The following is a 14,878-nucleotide window of genomic DNA, read 5'->3' on the forward strand; positions in this document are numbered from 1 at the left end:
CCCCCCGCTCTTTTTTTTTTTTTTTTTGCACGGCTGAGGCCAGGCATAAACTCATCGCAGTGGTGACAAGACGGGCGGGGAGGAGGAGGAGGAGGAGGAGGAGGAGGGCGCACAGCCTTGTACAGCTTTAAGCAGCCTTGCCCATTGTTCGCCCCTCGACCAATCGGCGGGCCCATCTTTTCCCAGGCCGTCCAATCGGCGCCGTCCAGGGGAGTGAGCGCGCCGCCCACTAATCTATATTAAAGGTAGTGGCGCCGCGTGAGCCGTCCACTGGCTCGGTCCAAAGCCATCTTTGCATTGTTCCTGCCTTTTTTTGCTCGGGCTCTTGGGGCTTTTATTTTTTTAATTTTTTGGCTCTTCTTCCCCCCCTTCCCGCTCCCGTTTCTTCCCACCTTGCTCGGCGCGCGCCGTCGGACCTGTACATTTTGGGGCTTATTTTTGTATTTTAGCTCTATTTTATATACCGCACAAACCGACTCGCAAGCCAGCCATGTCAGACACCGCCGTGGACACCAGTTCCGAGATCTCCACCAAGGTAAGGCGCCTCGGGCCGGATCGCCTCCGCTCGCCTTTCTCTCCCAGCGCTGCTTCTTTATGGACCGGCTCCAGCGGCAGCGGCAGCAGCAGCAACGACAACAAAACCCACTCCGAAGTACCATTTTGTGAGCGCCTCCCGCGTCTCCAACGTGCGGCGGGCGCTCGCTCGCTCGCTTTCTGCTCCCCTCTTCCTTTGTTTGAGACGGGCTCCGGGCTGCTGTCCCTTCCTTTCTTGCAATACAAAAATTAAAAAAGGTCTAACACCCACCTTGGGTTTTCCGTCTCTCTTCCCCCCCCCCCAGGGGACGGACAGATCGTGTCTTCTGGGGGGGGGGAAGATAAGAGAAAGAGGCTAGGATTTGGGGGGGGGTTTGTTGCATTAAAACTGCTCTCGCTTTCCAATCTCCAACGTTGCCTGTAACAACAGCGAGGCGTTTTGGAAAGCGCTCCCATTCAAAGGCGGCTTCGCGGGTTTGACAGACGCATAAAACTTCAGAGCTCCTTCCGTTGTCTTCTTTTTTTTTTTAAAGTGCGAGGAGATTGGGGGGGGGGGCGGGAGGAAGGAGAGGGAGAAACCCGAAGCCAGCTGGCGAGAAGCCCCCGCCGTGCCAGACGCGGGTGAGAGCGCCTTGCGATCTCTCCACCTGAAGCTGACACCAGCGAAGCGGTCCAAAACTAGCGCGCCGCCGCCGCCGCTGCTGCTGAACCTCCTTTGTGATGGTTCCGACGTACTTAAATGGAAGTTGACTGTGTGCCGCCGCCGCCGCGGACCCCCCCCTCCCTCCCTCCCTTTTCTTTAATTTGTTTCTGCTAATTGCACGGAAATAACTTTACGACCCCCGGTGGCTGTGATAAAAATCGGAAGTGGTTTATTTAAGAGGGGAGGGGGGAGCGGGAAGGAGGTTTGGGGGATTGGAAGTGGGGGGGGCGCTCGCGGAGGGTGGGGGGGGAGTTGTACAGACAAGACTTCACTTTGATGGGAAGCGATCGAATCGGAGACGGGCAAAATGTTTGCGGCCATCCGGCGCAGGTTCTTTGTTTTACTGGTGCAGGGAAGGGATTGCGCGGGGCGCCCCCAGCCTCTCCCGGGAGCTTTCCCGGTTTTCTACCTGCCTTCCCTGCTTTCGCCCTCCGGCAAACACCCGGCAACCGCCACCGCCGTGCCCTCTACGGAAGGGGTTTCCCCTCCCTCCCACCCATCCACCCCCCGAAAAAGATTGTGATCCCCCCCCAAAAGATGGATGTATAAGAGGCTTTTAAATCGAATCTCTTAATTTAACCTGTTCCCCCCCCCCCAAAAAAAGGGAATCTGTTTTTTTTTTAAATAAAATCGGTGGTGAGTTTTCCTCCCGCCCCCTTGGAAGTCCCGCTGCCCCCCAACTGAACTAGGATGACCTTTCCCGCCCCTCCGTCACCTCCAGCGCCCCCTTGGGCCGTTGAGGAAGCCTCTCTTGACGGGGCTTCGGGGGGGGGCAGGAGGGGGGCGCTCGGGGACGGAACCCACGCGTCCGCGGGCGCAGATGGGCGGGGATGAATGGGGAGACGGGCTGCGGGAAGGCGAAGGGGGAAACTTGGTGTGTTTCGGGCGCTGACGGATGGAAAGCTCCCTCCTCTCCCCCCCCCCCAATCGTATGGGCTGTTTCTCCCTGGCCTGGACCCCCTCCCCGGACGGGTGGCGGATACAATGTAGCAGCCGCCGGATACATTGTGCCAAGCGGGCGGCGCGCGGCTCCCTCCAGCCTCCTGGCCACTTGGAGGGGCGGGGGAAGGTTACAGCCGTCCGGTGGCCTCCTCTCTCTCTCTCTCTCTCTCTCTCTCTCTCTCTCTCTCTCTTTCTCTCTCCCCCCCCCGGCCCCACGTCCGTTTTTAGTCTCCCACGAGCGATCCGCACGTTCTTTCGTGGGCGCCCTCGATGTAGTCGCTTCTCTTTCTCTCTCTCGCCTCCCCCCCCCATGTTCAGCCCCTCCTCCTCGTTCCAGTCTCGAAGGGTTTTGAGGCCGGGGAGCGAGGGAGACCCACAAGGTCATTCCGCGGCACGCAGCACCCCCTTCCCCAAGTCCCCCCCTCGACGGGACCCGGGGGAGGGTCGCGCAGCGGACGCCTTCCGCTGCTGCCGGGAGCTCAGAAAGGGCCCCCCTTCCCCATGCTCGCCCGCCGTCTCCAGCCTCCCCGAAGGGCCGCTGCTGCTTGTTCGCCCCGACGGGTGCTGGCTAAACGGCCGGGGGTGGGTAGGGGGGCAGGGAAGTCTTTAAAACCGAGATCCACGCGCTTGGAGGTGCAGGTTTTGTTTTCTAAATAAAGTGATTCGGATTAAAGGCTTGACTGGGATCGCGATAGCGAAGAGTGGTTCCGTGTTCTGAAACCGACGGGGGGACGGGCTGCATTAATGCCCCCCTCCCACACACCCACACCCGTGTTAAGCGAGCGAGACCCCCGCTTGGATGCTCGTGCCAGATGCGGGTGGGCGCCCTTGATGTGACAGGTTGCCACCTGCGGGGGCCAAAGGCGGGGAGGAGGGAGTGTTTGGATCGCCTCCTGGACCGGGGGGGGGGACGTCCACACCCCCGCATGAAGAGCCTGCGTCCCCGAACCTATTACTTTTATTTTATTGCATAGGGGGGCAGCTTTCAACATTTACCGAATTGTAACCCTCTTGATGGTGTAAGCCATTACAATGACCCCTTCCCCGAATTCTGGACGGCTGCATCCCCGAACCTATTTCATGGGGGGGGGGGAAGCTTGCACTGCTTGCAGCACCAGGGCATTAAAATGCTCAGGGGGTAGAAAGCTGCAGATTTATTTCCCAGGCGGGCGGCGGCTCCTCTCTCCAGCGCCGCCCCCGGCTGTCTGCGGCCGCAGTAAACAGCCAGCGAGCAGCAATCCTGAAGCGCCCCACCACGTGCCGCTTTTTGGTCCCTCTCGCTCTCTCCCCTTTTCTAGTCCCCGCCCGCGCGGCGCCTCTTGGGAATCGTAGTCCCGCTCCCAACCCGCGCCGTGCCACTTCCCCCCCTGTTGGCCACCGGCCTCCCACTCGGAAAGAACTACACCTCCCGGCGTTCCTTGGGAGCTCGGCGGCGACTGGCCAATCGGAGTGGCGCCAAGTGTGGCGCCAAGGTTTGAAATGGCCCAGGGTGCATGGCAGTACCGCCAGCCGCGAGTGCCCAGTTCATGCGCCCCCTGCAGGTGGGAGGTTTTGTGTTAATGGCTGGCTTAATATTAAAGGAGTTTTTTTTTAAAAAAAAAAATTGCCTGGATAATTAGGGTCTTAATAAGTGTATCTGTTATGGGGGTGGGGGAGGCTGCACTTTTCCCGGCAGGCCTATCCAGATCAGTGTAAAATCAAGAATTTTTTAAGATGCATTGATTCCTGTTCTAATGTTGTTCCCCACCTCGATCCAAAGGGAGAGGCGGGTAAGAAATAAACATCATCATTATTATTATTACTATTATTATGTGAAAAGATTGCAATTAAACCAACAACACAATGTATTTAAGAGCTGGGTTAGCCCAGGCTGCTGGCTGCCAATGTTTTTCTCCTTTTGAAGGGGTTTGAAGTATTTCATCCGTTTGCCGTATGTGGGCCATTTTATTTCCACTCTTCACTTATCAAATGGGATTCTTATAAGCTCCTCCAGTCTATATTTCCTCTGCCAAGTGCCTTACATATTGATGGAGCGCGGCATATTGCTATTAATAAAAGATGTGTGTATCCTAAGTACAACTTAGATGCTTGGAAAAATTTCTCTTGACTGATACACAGCATTTTGCAGCATAGGGTGATTTTTTACAGCATACTTTACATTCTGTAGGGGTTTTTTTGTGTGTGTGTTTTTAAAAATCCCCAGCAATATTGTGACTGATTTTGAAGCTGCAAATGTATCTATTTGGCCTATAATGATAGAGACACCTCAAGCTTATTGCTTGTAACCTGGAGCGCCTCACAGATGGTTTTGTAGATGGAGGTGTTCTTTGGAGGTGGGGGGGAAAAATCTGATGGTTGTGACTTTTGAAGTGCCATCGCTCCATACAAACCAGGCCGGTCTAGCAATGCTATTGACCTATAATGCTGTACAGTGATGGGTTCAGGTTATGAAGTTAAATTCTTCACCAGTGAAATATGCTGCTTCTTAGGAGTGTTATCTAGTCATTAGAATTTGTGGCTGTATAAAAGAGAGAGAGAAAGAGAGAGATGGAATTTTCTCCTAATTCAATCACCCTTGGTGTATTAGTACTGCTGATGAATATAATCAGATTTATTTATTTTTTTAAAAAAAGATACTAATGTTTTTTTATTGGGGTTTTTATTTTATTTTTATTTTTTTGCCAGAGTTCAGTTTGAGCAACAGGTGTATGTGAGTAGTACTGGCACAAAGCACTTGGGAGTAAAAATTCCGTGTGTTTCTGGGCAACGCAGTCAGAGTTTGCTAATCCATTCCCGATTTACCCAGAAGCTTCGGCTGTCCTGAGAGGCTTAATCGGAACACCCTTGCCTTGGGCCTGCAATACTGGTGGAATAATCCGTAAGGCGAGTCTAATCCAAAGAAAGAAAGGGGAGGAAGAAGGCTTGGGGAGGGGGGAGCATTCCTTATTTATGGTGGAGCTGCTGCACGCGCCAGAGTTGCGTCGTCATTTTAACGCCAAGGTCTGTAAGGAATGGAAGCGAAGCATATGGTGGTTGAGGAGGCAGAGCTGTCAAAAGCCCAGCCCAAGCAGAGCACGGCCCTGCCAAGACGTTTTCAGGCACCACATGGCCTTCTTGAGAGGCAGGCTTGGGCCTGCGGAAGGCATCTTAGCTGTGCTGAGGGTGAGCAGTCCCCCCTTTTGCAAGTTCCTGCTGATATAAAGGGAACTTGGGGGGGTAGGTGGGCTCTTCTCTGGCTTCAGCCTTGGCCGCTCGGCATCTTTTTCACCTCTTCCTGCTGCCTGACAAAAGCAATAGGTACAAACATCGCTTCTCTTTCACTTCTGTGGGGAGCCATTCGCGCAAGGCTCAAGACGTGCGGTTTTTAGTGTTCAGTCAGTGGCTTGCTGATGAACTCTTAACTCACCCAGGCCTCTGTCTGACTTTTTCATAGCAGAGAGAAACTTGCTGTAATTTTGTGATGCCGGTGTGGCAGGGGGAGAGATGTTTCTTTGCCTCGGACGAGGAGCCTAATCTAATAAAGATTTGGCCTTTTGCGGGGGAGCTGATGCCCTGCATGGAAAGCATTAAAATCCGGCTTTTCCACTTGCGAGTTTCTGAGGTTTAAGCATGTTTGTCAAACGCCAGATGTTCTAAGCAGAGTCTGCCTTTTCGGTTGCAGGGAGCCAGCGAGTCAGACTTGAGCGTTCAAGCTGTTACACACGTGGGTGGGAAGAAATATTCCCACACTTTCCCCAATTGCTGTTGCTCTAATGTTTCCTGGGTTGTTGTTTTTTTCCCCTCTCCCAACTTTCCTGGGGTGGGGTGGGAGAGATGCCAAGAAGAAGAACGCCAACCCTATTAGAAGCTGGGACCCTGGTGACTCATTCTGGTTTATTTCTGTCCCTTTTAAGGACTTGAAAGAGAAGAAGGAAGTAGTTGAAGAGACAGAAAATGGCAAAGATGCACCAGCCAACGGCAATGCTGTAAGTACCTCTGCCAGGCAAGGGGGTGTCAGCAGGTGAATGGAGGGGAAGGTACCTTTTCTTGAGTCTGACCATGGGCTACACCTAGCCCAGTATTATTTACCCTTTAGCAGCTGCTCTATGGAGTCTCAGTTTCGTGCTACCCGAGATCCTTTTAAAATTAAAATCTGGAGATAGCAGGGATTGAAGTTGGGCCCCCAGTGTGAGCAGATCTGTCGTTCTGCTGCTAAACCGCAGCCTCCCAGAAGCTGAGGCCTGACCCCCTCCATATGTGTGTGGACGAATGCAATGCCTTAATTCTCCTCCCCGCCCCCCAAATCAAAAACCTCTCTAGTAAAAGCATACATGGGTGTATGAAAACCCAGCGGAGTGGAAGAGAATCCTGGAGGGTTTTATCAACCCAGGAATATTCTGCAAACGCGGAACGGTGGAGATGTTTTGCATGCCATGAAAATAGCTACAGCGCAGACAGCAGCCACAGTAAATAGTAGACAGAAGGTTGTTGGTAAAGTCTGTCCCTTGGAGTTGCCTCTCGCTTTGGGATATTACTCATAGTTCTGGACATAGTTTTGGCCCAGTACTAATGCAAAAAACCTCCACCCCTTTGCAACCTCCTGTTTTGATTGACTTAGAGTGCAATCCTAGGCGTGTTTAGACAGAAGTCAAAGTCCTACAGCTCCCCACATTCCACAGACAGCTTTGGCTCCTGCTGACCCGCAATGAGAGAGTGGCGAAGGGTGCCAGCCGCCCTGATGCATATTAGAGCAGCCGCCGCCGTCGGGAGACATGGGCTGCGCCTCTCCCTTTAAACGGCAGCTCTTAAGTCAACGGTCTGGGCTCCGCCAGGGCCGATAACGCACTGACGGGTCTTGGGGCACGTTTTTAAGTGTGTCTTGTTTCAACAAGGAGAACGAGGAAAATGGGGAGCAGGAAGCAGACAACGAGGTAGACGAAGAAGAAGAAGAAGTTGGCGATGACGAGGAGGATGAGGAAGAAGGCGATGGTAAATGCCCTTTTCGCTTTCCCTGTCCCCCCCCCTCGCCCCATCCCTCTTTCCCCGGTCCGCTGTTTGCCCCTCTTGCTCAGGCGGTGAGGGTTTGCGGAGGGCACTGGTGCCCCCTAGTGCCCATTCTGAGTTGAGCACAGTGAACCAGACAGTTGGCCTTTTCCACCAGTGTGCCACCCCCCCACCACCCGGCGCGAATAAATTCTTAGTGGTGCGGCTCTCAGCTTGAGAAAAGTGGAAGAAGAGGCTCGTTTCTCTTTGGGCAAACTGGCGCCAGGGCTGGGGATTAAATGAAATCTGGGTTTGGGCGTCAGGCCTACAACTCCCATGATCCCTCACCATTGGCTGGTGGGAGTTGTAGGCCCAAAAATCTGGAGGGCCACCGGTTGCCCTCCACTGAACTAGCTAGCCAGATTGGAGCACTAATTTTTGCTCGGCTACAGGGTAATGGGGAGGTAGCAGTGGGAAACAGCTACTTAATTATTTCATTTAGTTAGGTTTTTAATTAATTTTTCAAGGAGCATACATAATTTTCTAGTTTTCTTCTGTTCTGCTCCCCCCCCTCCCCATCTTCATAACAACAACCCTGTGAGGTAGGTTAGGCTGAGATTTAAGGCCTGGCCCAAAGTCACTTGGAAAGCTGAGTGGAGACTTAACGCTGGGTTTTTCCAGTCCTAGTTTTGACAGGTCCAGTGGCCATGCTGGCTGGGGATGATGGAAGTTGGTAGTCCGACACAACTGGAGGTTGGGGAAGGCTGCTTTAACCATTACTCCACACTGTCTAGGACTAGATTGCAGAGTCTGTCCAGGTGCGGGGAAACGGATCAGGTCTTGATTGCTGCCATTCCTTTGCAGGCCTGGCTCCTTTACATTTGCAGCTGCCTCCCCAACCTTATTCTGTTCTGGTGCTGAGGACTCGGGGATAACTTCTTGAGCCTTCCCCCCCCCACACATGCACTCCCGTTGGGGTTAAATGTGAAGGATGCCTCTTGGTGTGTGGGTGTGTAGAGGATACAGGTATATTTTCATGCGGCATTAAACCACTTACTCCATAACTGTTTCTAGAAGTGGCTAGTAGCTTTTCCACTCGAGTGCTTGGTAGTGTCACAACGAGCCAGCCGAAAGGGCCGTGAGGCATCTACTGTGGGCACCCCAGAGCGAGAGAGGAAATGTTCCTTCACCTCATCTCCCTAGGCCTAGATCACAACAATCTCTGCCTTGAAAGTGAGAACTGAAGGCCCTTTCTCTACCCTGCAGGCTGGGTGGAGAGTTCAGAGCAAGTGCCGCTGTTTTGCTCCCTGAAGCTTCGAGTTAGACGCTTGAACCCGGACTCTCTTTAGCGCTCAGAGGGAACCCTGCAGATATTTGGGAGTGACGGGACGCCAATTTTCCCGGCGGCTTTTCCCGCAACTGATCGCAGTGCCAGGATTCCCACTCGGTTTCTGCCTGCCCTTGTAAAGAGACCCCGCCCTCCCCCCAGGCGCTCCGTTCCCCTCCCCAAAACCCACTTGGAGCTGATATTGCCGGCCTTTTGCAAGGCCTCCCTCTGTCAACCCCCTGGTCCTTAACAGCTCCTCCAGAGATCTCTCGGGTGCATCTCCTCGCGAGTGGAAAACAAGATGCAGCTTGCCAAAAAGCCGGGCCCCTTTTGGAGGAGGGGGAGGAACCCTGCCGCTCGTTAGAAATGCTGCTGCCACCTCCGGCAGCCCCCATCAGCCCCCCCTGGCAGCCTGGCGGCTTTGGCTGCCTCCAAGGGAGGGTCTCCTGCGGCTCAGGGCCGTTTTGCATAATTGGGCGTTTGTTGCTGGGTGGGGAGCGTTGCTTGGAGACTGGAGACTGGGGGAGGAGAGGGGCGGGGAGCACAGCTTGGAAACCATGGCGATGAGCGGTGATGTCAGCGCCAGGCTGGGATGCAGCGGCAGGGAACGTTCTGGGTTGCCTACAGGGAGAGGCGGCGGCGGCCTGGAGCAGCTGGGAGGTTGCGGCGGTGGCAGCTTCTCCCCGGGGCGGGGGGTGCGGGGCGCCTTCCCTTCTCTGCCTCCCGAGTAATTGCCTCTGCCTCCCAGTAGCTCCCCGGGGCGATACCTTTGGCGGGTCTGTTTTTCCTCTCCTTTTTGGGGTGGGGTGGGGGAAACGAGGTTAGGGTGCTACTTTTAGGGTCCCTTTGTTTACTTTGCTGAAATCCAGGAGGTAAGAATGCCCCGATCTGCCTCCCCAGTTCCAACGCAGCTGGGCTCGGCTCAGCTTCGCTGATTCCTCGCCACCCCCCCCTCCTTAAACCGTGTGCGGGATGATAAACCAGGAGCGGCGTTGAGCTACACTTAATCTTCCCCGCTCAAGCCGACATCCTGGGCTGGGAAGGCGGGTTTTTATGTCCAGGTGACCCTAATCTATCACTCCCATAATCCACTGCAGTATCCCCTTGTGGCTCACGGTGGCAATTAAGGAAGATTACTGGCCTGAACGTGGCTGCTTAACCAAAAGAGCTTACACGGGAACAACCCCACCCCACCCCCAAGCTCTGTGGCTTTCGGAGTCACTCCCGCCAACTGGGCTGAGCCGTCCCCGATCCACTGGCCCATTTCACCCCTTATCTGGGTCAACCCACACTCTGCCTCGTTTCTCCCTCTCTTTCTCCATCCATTCCGTAGGATCCAGCCCACCGGCAGAATCGGTGCCTGCGACGCAGGATCATTAGAAAATGTCCTGAGTCAGAACTAATGAATTCTGGCTCTCTTACCTCATTAAAGATGGACTCATAGTGGAGAAGAGACGCAGAAGTAATCTGAGGTTGGCTGAGCGATGCAGCCGCCGGAACAGGCAGTGCCCCACGCCGCTTTTTGTGTGGGTCTCGGGAACTTAGCCCTGACAAAAACTGCTTGTTTCAGCAACTCCTTCATCGAACCCCTCTATAGCTCTGGCTTGTCTAAAGTTGCGGTATCCCTACCGAGAAACTCCCTCGGGCGCACCGTTCTCGGACATTTGTTTATTTATTTATCATTTGCATCCCGCCCTATATCACTGGGATCTCAGGGCGGACCTAGCGGGGCCCGGGCTCCCATCTCAAGTTGAGTAGCCCAATTCTATCTTGCATATTTATATATATATTTCCCCCCAGCGCAGAGAATTAAGGGCCGTGGGTCATTATTGTACTGCTAAACCATGCACAAGCTCTACCAAGTTTGAGACCAGTTGGCAACCCAACCACCCACCCCGGAATTATTTAGTGTAGATTTCCCAGCACTGCCCACGGCCCTCTCCACACCGTGTTGACTGGATCTACCTGGACTAGAAAGGGGCACCAAATGCCACAGCCATGGTTAAAGCGCGACAGGTGCTAGATCTGCCCACGCGGCACCTGGGCGTCCCCCCCCCCCTTAATGAGAAGAGCAAAGTAGATGAGATAAGCCAGCCTCCCCAAATCCAGCACTCTCCAGGTGTGTTGGACTCCGGGGAAGCTGAATCCGCTCCAGGTTTTCGTCAGGACTCTAAAGGAGCTGTTTAAGGTATGCGAAGATGTGTGACTGAAACCTGGGCCGGATCTACACTACTGCTTTAAAGCGCTTTATAACAGTTATAAAGCGCTTTAACTGCTTTAAAGCGCTATAAAACTGTTATAAAGTGCTTTAAAGCAGTAGTGTAGATCCGGCCCTGGAGTGGATTCACCGCCCGGCTGGCATCAGATCCCCCCCAGTGTGGTTGGACTACAACCCCCATAATCCTCCCAGACAGCAGCCTTCCTGCTGAATGCTTGCAGCCCATTCCGTAGCCTGGGTTTGGGGGGCGGGGGCGGAGAACAAGCAAAAACCCTCCCTCCCAGGGCCACGTCTCGGTCTCTGGGGGCTCGTGGCGGCTTTGCTTCTGAACACCAGGAGTGGGAGGCAGCTGTTGCTTGTGGGCTGCCGTGGGCACCTGGTTGGCCACCGTGGGGAGCAGGATGGTGGGTGAGAGAGGCCTTGGGCCCAATCCACCCAGCCTGCTCTTGTGGTCCCGTGGAGCACCTGAGTGCGCGTCTGCCGGCATCGGTGGGGGGGGGAGGGTGCGGCTGGTGGCGCGTTCCCGCATGCCTCCCCCCCTTCGCCTGGCACTTCCTCTCCTCACTCCTGCCCTCTTCCCTGCAGGCGAAGAAGACGATGGCGACGAGGACGATGAAGCGGAAGGTCCCACAGGCAAACGGGCAGCCGAGGACGACGAGGTGAGCAGCCCACCACCACCCGGACAGAACTGAGCCCTGTTCCCATCCCAGGCACGGATTCCTCCGTGCCAGGGCTGCACCCTCCCATCAGCCGTAACCCAGAAGTCAGGGCTGATAGGCATTGTAGTCCTTGTTTTGGAGGGCCACACGTCCCCCGTTCCTACTCTAAATCAGGCCTCCCCAACCTGGTGCCTTTCTCAGCCAGCAAGGCCATTAGCCTGTGGTTGTGGTGGTTGGGGATGATGGGCATTACAGTCCCAACATCTCTCTGGGCAGGGCCCCAGGCTGTTTTTATGTGTCAGCAGCACGTAAATCATCTTCAAGCAAAACACATTCTCATTGCAGCGTCCCTGCAATGCACAGGTTTAGGTAGGTTTAAATCGCCCGTCTCCGTCCTGCAGATTGTAGTACTGTGAGAGGCCAGGTGTAAGCTCCAAGAATCCTCTGGGCACCCTTGCCTAAACTAGCCAAAAACCCAAGCGGAGATTTCTAGCGCAACGAGTTCCCAATGGGCACGTTGCCTAGGGATAATGGGAGTTGTAGTCCAGTAGATGCGAAAGATACCAGGCTGAGGAAGGCTGGTTTAGGCCAGAGGTAGGCAACCTGGTGCCCTCCAGCTGTTTAGGACTACAACCCCCATGATCCCTGACCGAGGCACTGATGGGAGTTGTAGTCCCAAACAGCCAGAGGGCTCTCTCTAGACTAAAGAGCGGTTGCCAAGTCATTGAACTTCCTGGGGGATTCGTTTAGCGTGACGAGATCCAGCTGGATTGGATGAATCTACAGCTGTTTGCCCAGCTTCAAACATCAAGCAAGGGGGCTGCTCCTGTCCTGCTGCAGGGCGGGAGCCTTTCTCCAGCCTTTCCATGCAGTCATCCGTAAGGGACCATGGGAAGCTGCCTCATTCTGTGTCAGACCTCGTCCATCTAGCCCAGTATTGTCAAAACGGACTGGCAGCTGCGGTTCTCCAGATTTTTAGGCAGGAATTTCTCCAGCCCTACCTGGAGACACCGCCGGGGAATCGAACCGGGGACTTTCTGCACGCAAAGCAGACGCCCTCCCGCTGAGCCACGGCCCCTCCTTACAGGGAGGTGGAGGCAGCTACTGTCCTAAGCTTCTGGAACAGCCTCCCTCAACCTGGGGCTTTTTAGACGTGTTGGATTGCAAGCCCCATCAATCCCAGCCATTGGCAGCCTTCCCTGAGCTGTGCTCTGCAGATATTCCGGGAAATGCAGGCAAATGAACAGTACGGTAGAAGGAAACTTCAGGAGGGAAGAAAGAGCACGGCTAGCGAAGTTGGTTGGTCTCCTCCTGGCATGACAATTGTGGGAACGTCTTTTACGGGGACACTGAGAGCCGGTTCAAAAGCCTAACTGGGCCTGCTGAGCTAATGAGGTCGGTTCCTGTGTCCAGTAGCTGCCGGTTCTCCCTATCAGGCCAATCTGCTTCTCCAGACTGGAGAGGGGGGTGGGGGTGGGCTTCAAACTATTTGGAATCCCCCTCTTTGCATCCAAAGGCATTGGTGGCTGTGCTAGGGTGACCGTATGGAAAGGAGGACAGGGATCCTGTACCTTTAACAGTTGTGTTGAAAAGGGGATTTCAGCAGGGGACATTTGTAGGTATGCAGCACCTGGCGAAACCCCTTCTTCGTCACAACAGTTAAAGCTGCCTAGCGTGACCAAATACAAAAGAGGGCAGGGCTCCTACAGCTTTAACTGTTGTGACGAAGAGGGGGTTTCGCCAGCTGCTGCATGCATACAAAGGACACCTGCAGAAATTCCCTTTTCTTTCTTTCTTTATTACCTTTCTATACCGCCCAATAGCCGGAGCTCTCTGGGCGGTTCACAAAAATTAAAAACATTCAAAATATAAAGCAACAGTATAAAACCATAATATAAAATACAATATAAAAACTCAACCAGATCAAAACAGCAGCAATGCAAAATTACGAATTTTAAACACCAAGTTAAAATTTATTTATAGACTGTTAAAATGCTGGGAGAATAAAAAGGTCATCACCTGGCGTCTAAAAGCATATAATGTAGGTGCCAAGCGAACCTCCTTAGGGAGCTCATTCCACAGCTGGGGTGCCACAGCAGAGAAGGCCCTCCTCCTGGTAGCCATCTGCCTCACTTCCTTTGGCAGGGGCTCACGGAGAAGGACCCCTGAGGATGACCTTAGGGTCTGGGCAGGCACATACGGGAGGAGGTGTTCCTTCAGATAACTTGGCCCCAAGCCGTTTAGGGCTTTAAATGTTAATACCAGCACTTTGAATCGTTGAATAGTTCCAACAGTTGAACTATACAACTGTTAAAGATACAGGAGCCCGGTCCTCCTTTCCATACGGTCACCCTAGGTTGTAACAAATTGGTGCTGCGTAAGCATTTTAAGATGAGAAAGGAAGGGGCACGTGGGCTGAAATTAAAGATTGGCTTTGTGACCCGCAAAAGCTGAAGGCTGCAGCCTAAGTGGGGGTGGGGGTTTTCTTTTCAGCGCCCCCCTTCCCGGCCGGCCGCTCTCATTCAACGCTCCCTTTTCCTCTTTCGCAGGATGACGACGTCGACCCCAAGAAGCAGAAAACCGACGCAGATGATTAGGAAGCAGAGTGATTAAAAAGAGAGAGAGAGAGAGAGAGAAACACTTTTTTTTTTAAACTTAAGAGGAAAATTTTTTTAAAGGCCAGCGTGACCTACTTCACCTTTGAAACTTCCTGTTGCAGAACATGCCCCCCCGCCCCGCCCCGGTCTCCTCCTCCTTGCTGCGGTCACTGTCCTCAAGTAGAGCGGAAAAAGTCCTGTAAAAAGCCAGTGTGCCGCTACCATTTGCCCAACTCCGAATGAAATAAAAGTGGAAATAATTCCTCCTCCTCTCCTGCTTTGCCACCTTTGGGGAGGAGGGATGGGGGGGGGGAAAGGTGACACGGTTCCCCCCCCCTCCTTCCTCCGCTCTTCCCTCCTCCACTGGAAACTTCAAGGCCCGGCTTGCTTTTCTTAAAAGTAACTTTAAAGGAGAATTTGTTTGTATTTTTTATTTACATTTTATATTTTTGTACATATTGTGACGAGGTCAGCCATTTTTAACGCGATCTCCGATTGACCAAAACGGGGGTGGGGGTGGGGCTTTGAAGTGCAGGTTTTTTTTCCTCTTGTCCCTAAAAAAAAAAAAAAAAGCAAAAATTTTCTTGACTTTACTTGTGGTGTGACCATGTCCAAACCATTGTCTCAAAGGAGAAGAAGAGAGAGAAAAAAAGACCTTGTAAAAAAAAAAAAAATCAAAAATGCAAAAAAACTCCAATCTTTATTCTGAGCATTCCAGTAACTCTTTTGTGTATGTACTTTAGCTGTACCATAAATAGTGGGTTTGTATGAGAAGGCAAGGCCAAAGATAAAAGGATTTTTCTTTTTTTTCCTTTTTGTTCTTTTCTTTTTTTGTCTGAAGTTGCTGTTAATTTTTTTTTTTTTTTGGCCTGTTTGATGTATGTGTGAAAACGATGTTGTCCAACAATAAACCGGAATTTTATTTTGCTGAGTTGT

The 14,878-nt window shown here is 53.1% G+C and overlaps 1 protein-coding gene across 4 annotated transcripts; it reads left to right on the forward strand.

The window, feature by feature from the left end:
- Positions 1-266: 266 nt before the first annotated feature.
- On the forward strand, positions 267-14,582 carry PTMA (prothymosin alpha). 4 transcript variants are annotated; one of them, XR_010025706.1, is made up of 5 exons: positions 267-535; positions 6,073-6,144; positions 7,051-7,147; positions 8,006-8,167; positions 11,272-11,346. XR_010025706.1 is itself a non-coding variant. In XM_063131789.1 (5 exons), exons 1-5 carry the CDS (start codon positions 491-493, stop codon positions 13,940-13,942), a joined length of 336 nt encoding a protein of 111 aa, XP_062987859.1. In that variant the 5' UTR covers positions 267-490; the 3' UTR covers positions 13,943-14,582. The 4 variants fall into 4 exon arrangements, 3 of the variants coding, with proteins under 3 accessions (XP_062987859.1, XP_062987861.1, XP_062987860.1); XM_063131789.1 differs by lacking the exon at positions 8,006-8,167 and adding an exon at positions 13,895-14,582 and having other exon boundaries at positions 11,272-11,345; XM_063131791.1 differs by lacking the exon at positions 8,006-8,167 and adding an exon at positions 13,895-14,582 and having other exon boundaries at positions 11,278-11,345.
- The last annotated feature ends 296 nt before the right edge of the window (positions 14,583-14,878 follow it).

This window comes from Elgaria multicarinata, chromosome 8 (genome assembly GCF_023053635.1).
Source record: "Elgaria multicarinata webbii isolate HBS135686 ecotype San Diego chromosome 8, rElgMul1.1.pri, whole genome shotgun sequence".
NCBI lineage: Eukaryota > Metazoa > Chordata > Lepidosauria > Squamata > Anguidae > Elgaria > Elgaria multicarinata.

What these genes read in the sequence shown, in the direction of transcription:
- PTMA (XM_063131789.1), top strand. Translation starts at nt 491, where the DNA reads ATGTCAGACACCGCCGTGGACACCAGTTCCGAGATCTCCACCAAG. An exon ending in GGATGAGGAAGAAGGCGATG is followed by an intron (nt 7,148 to 11,271) that starts GTAAATGCCCTT and finishes TCTTCCCTGCAG; the next exon opens with GCGAAGAAGACGATGGCGAC. An exon ending in GGGCAGCCGAGGACGACGAG is followed by an intron (nt 11,346 to 13,894) that starts GTGAGCAGCCCA and finishes CCTCTTTCGCAG; the next exon opens with GATGACGACGTCGACCCCAA.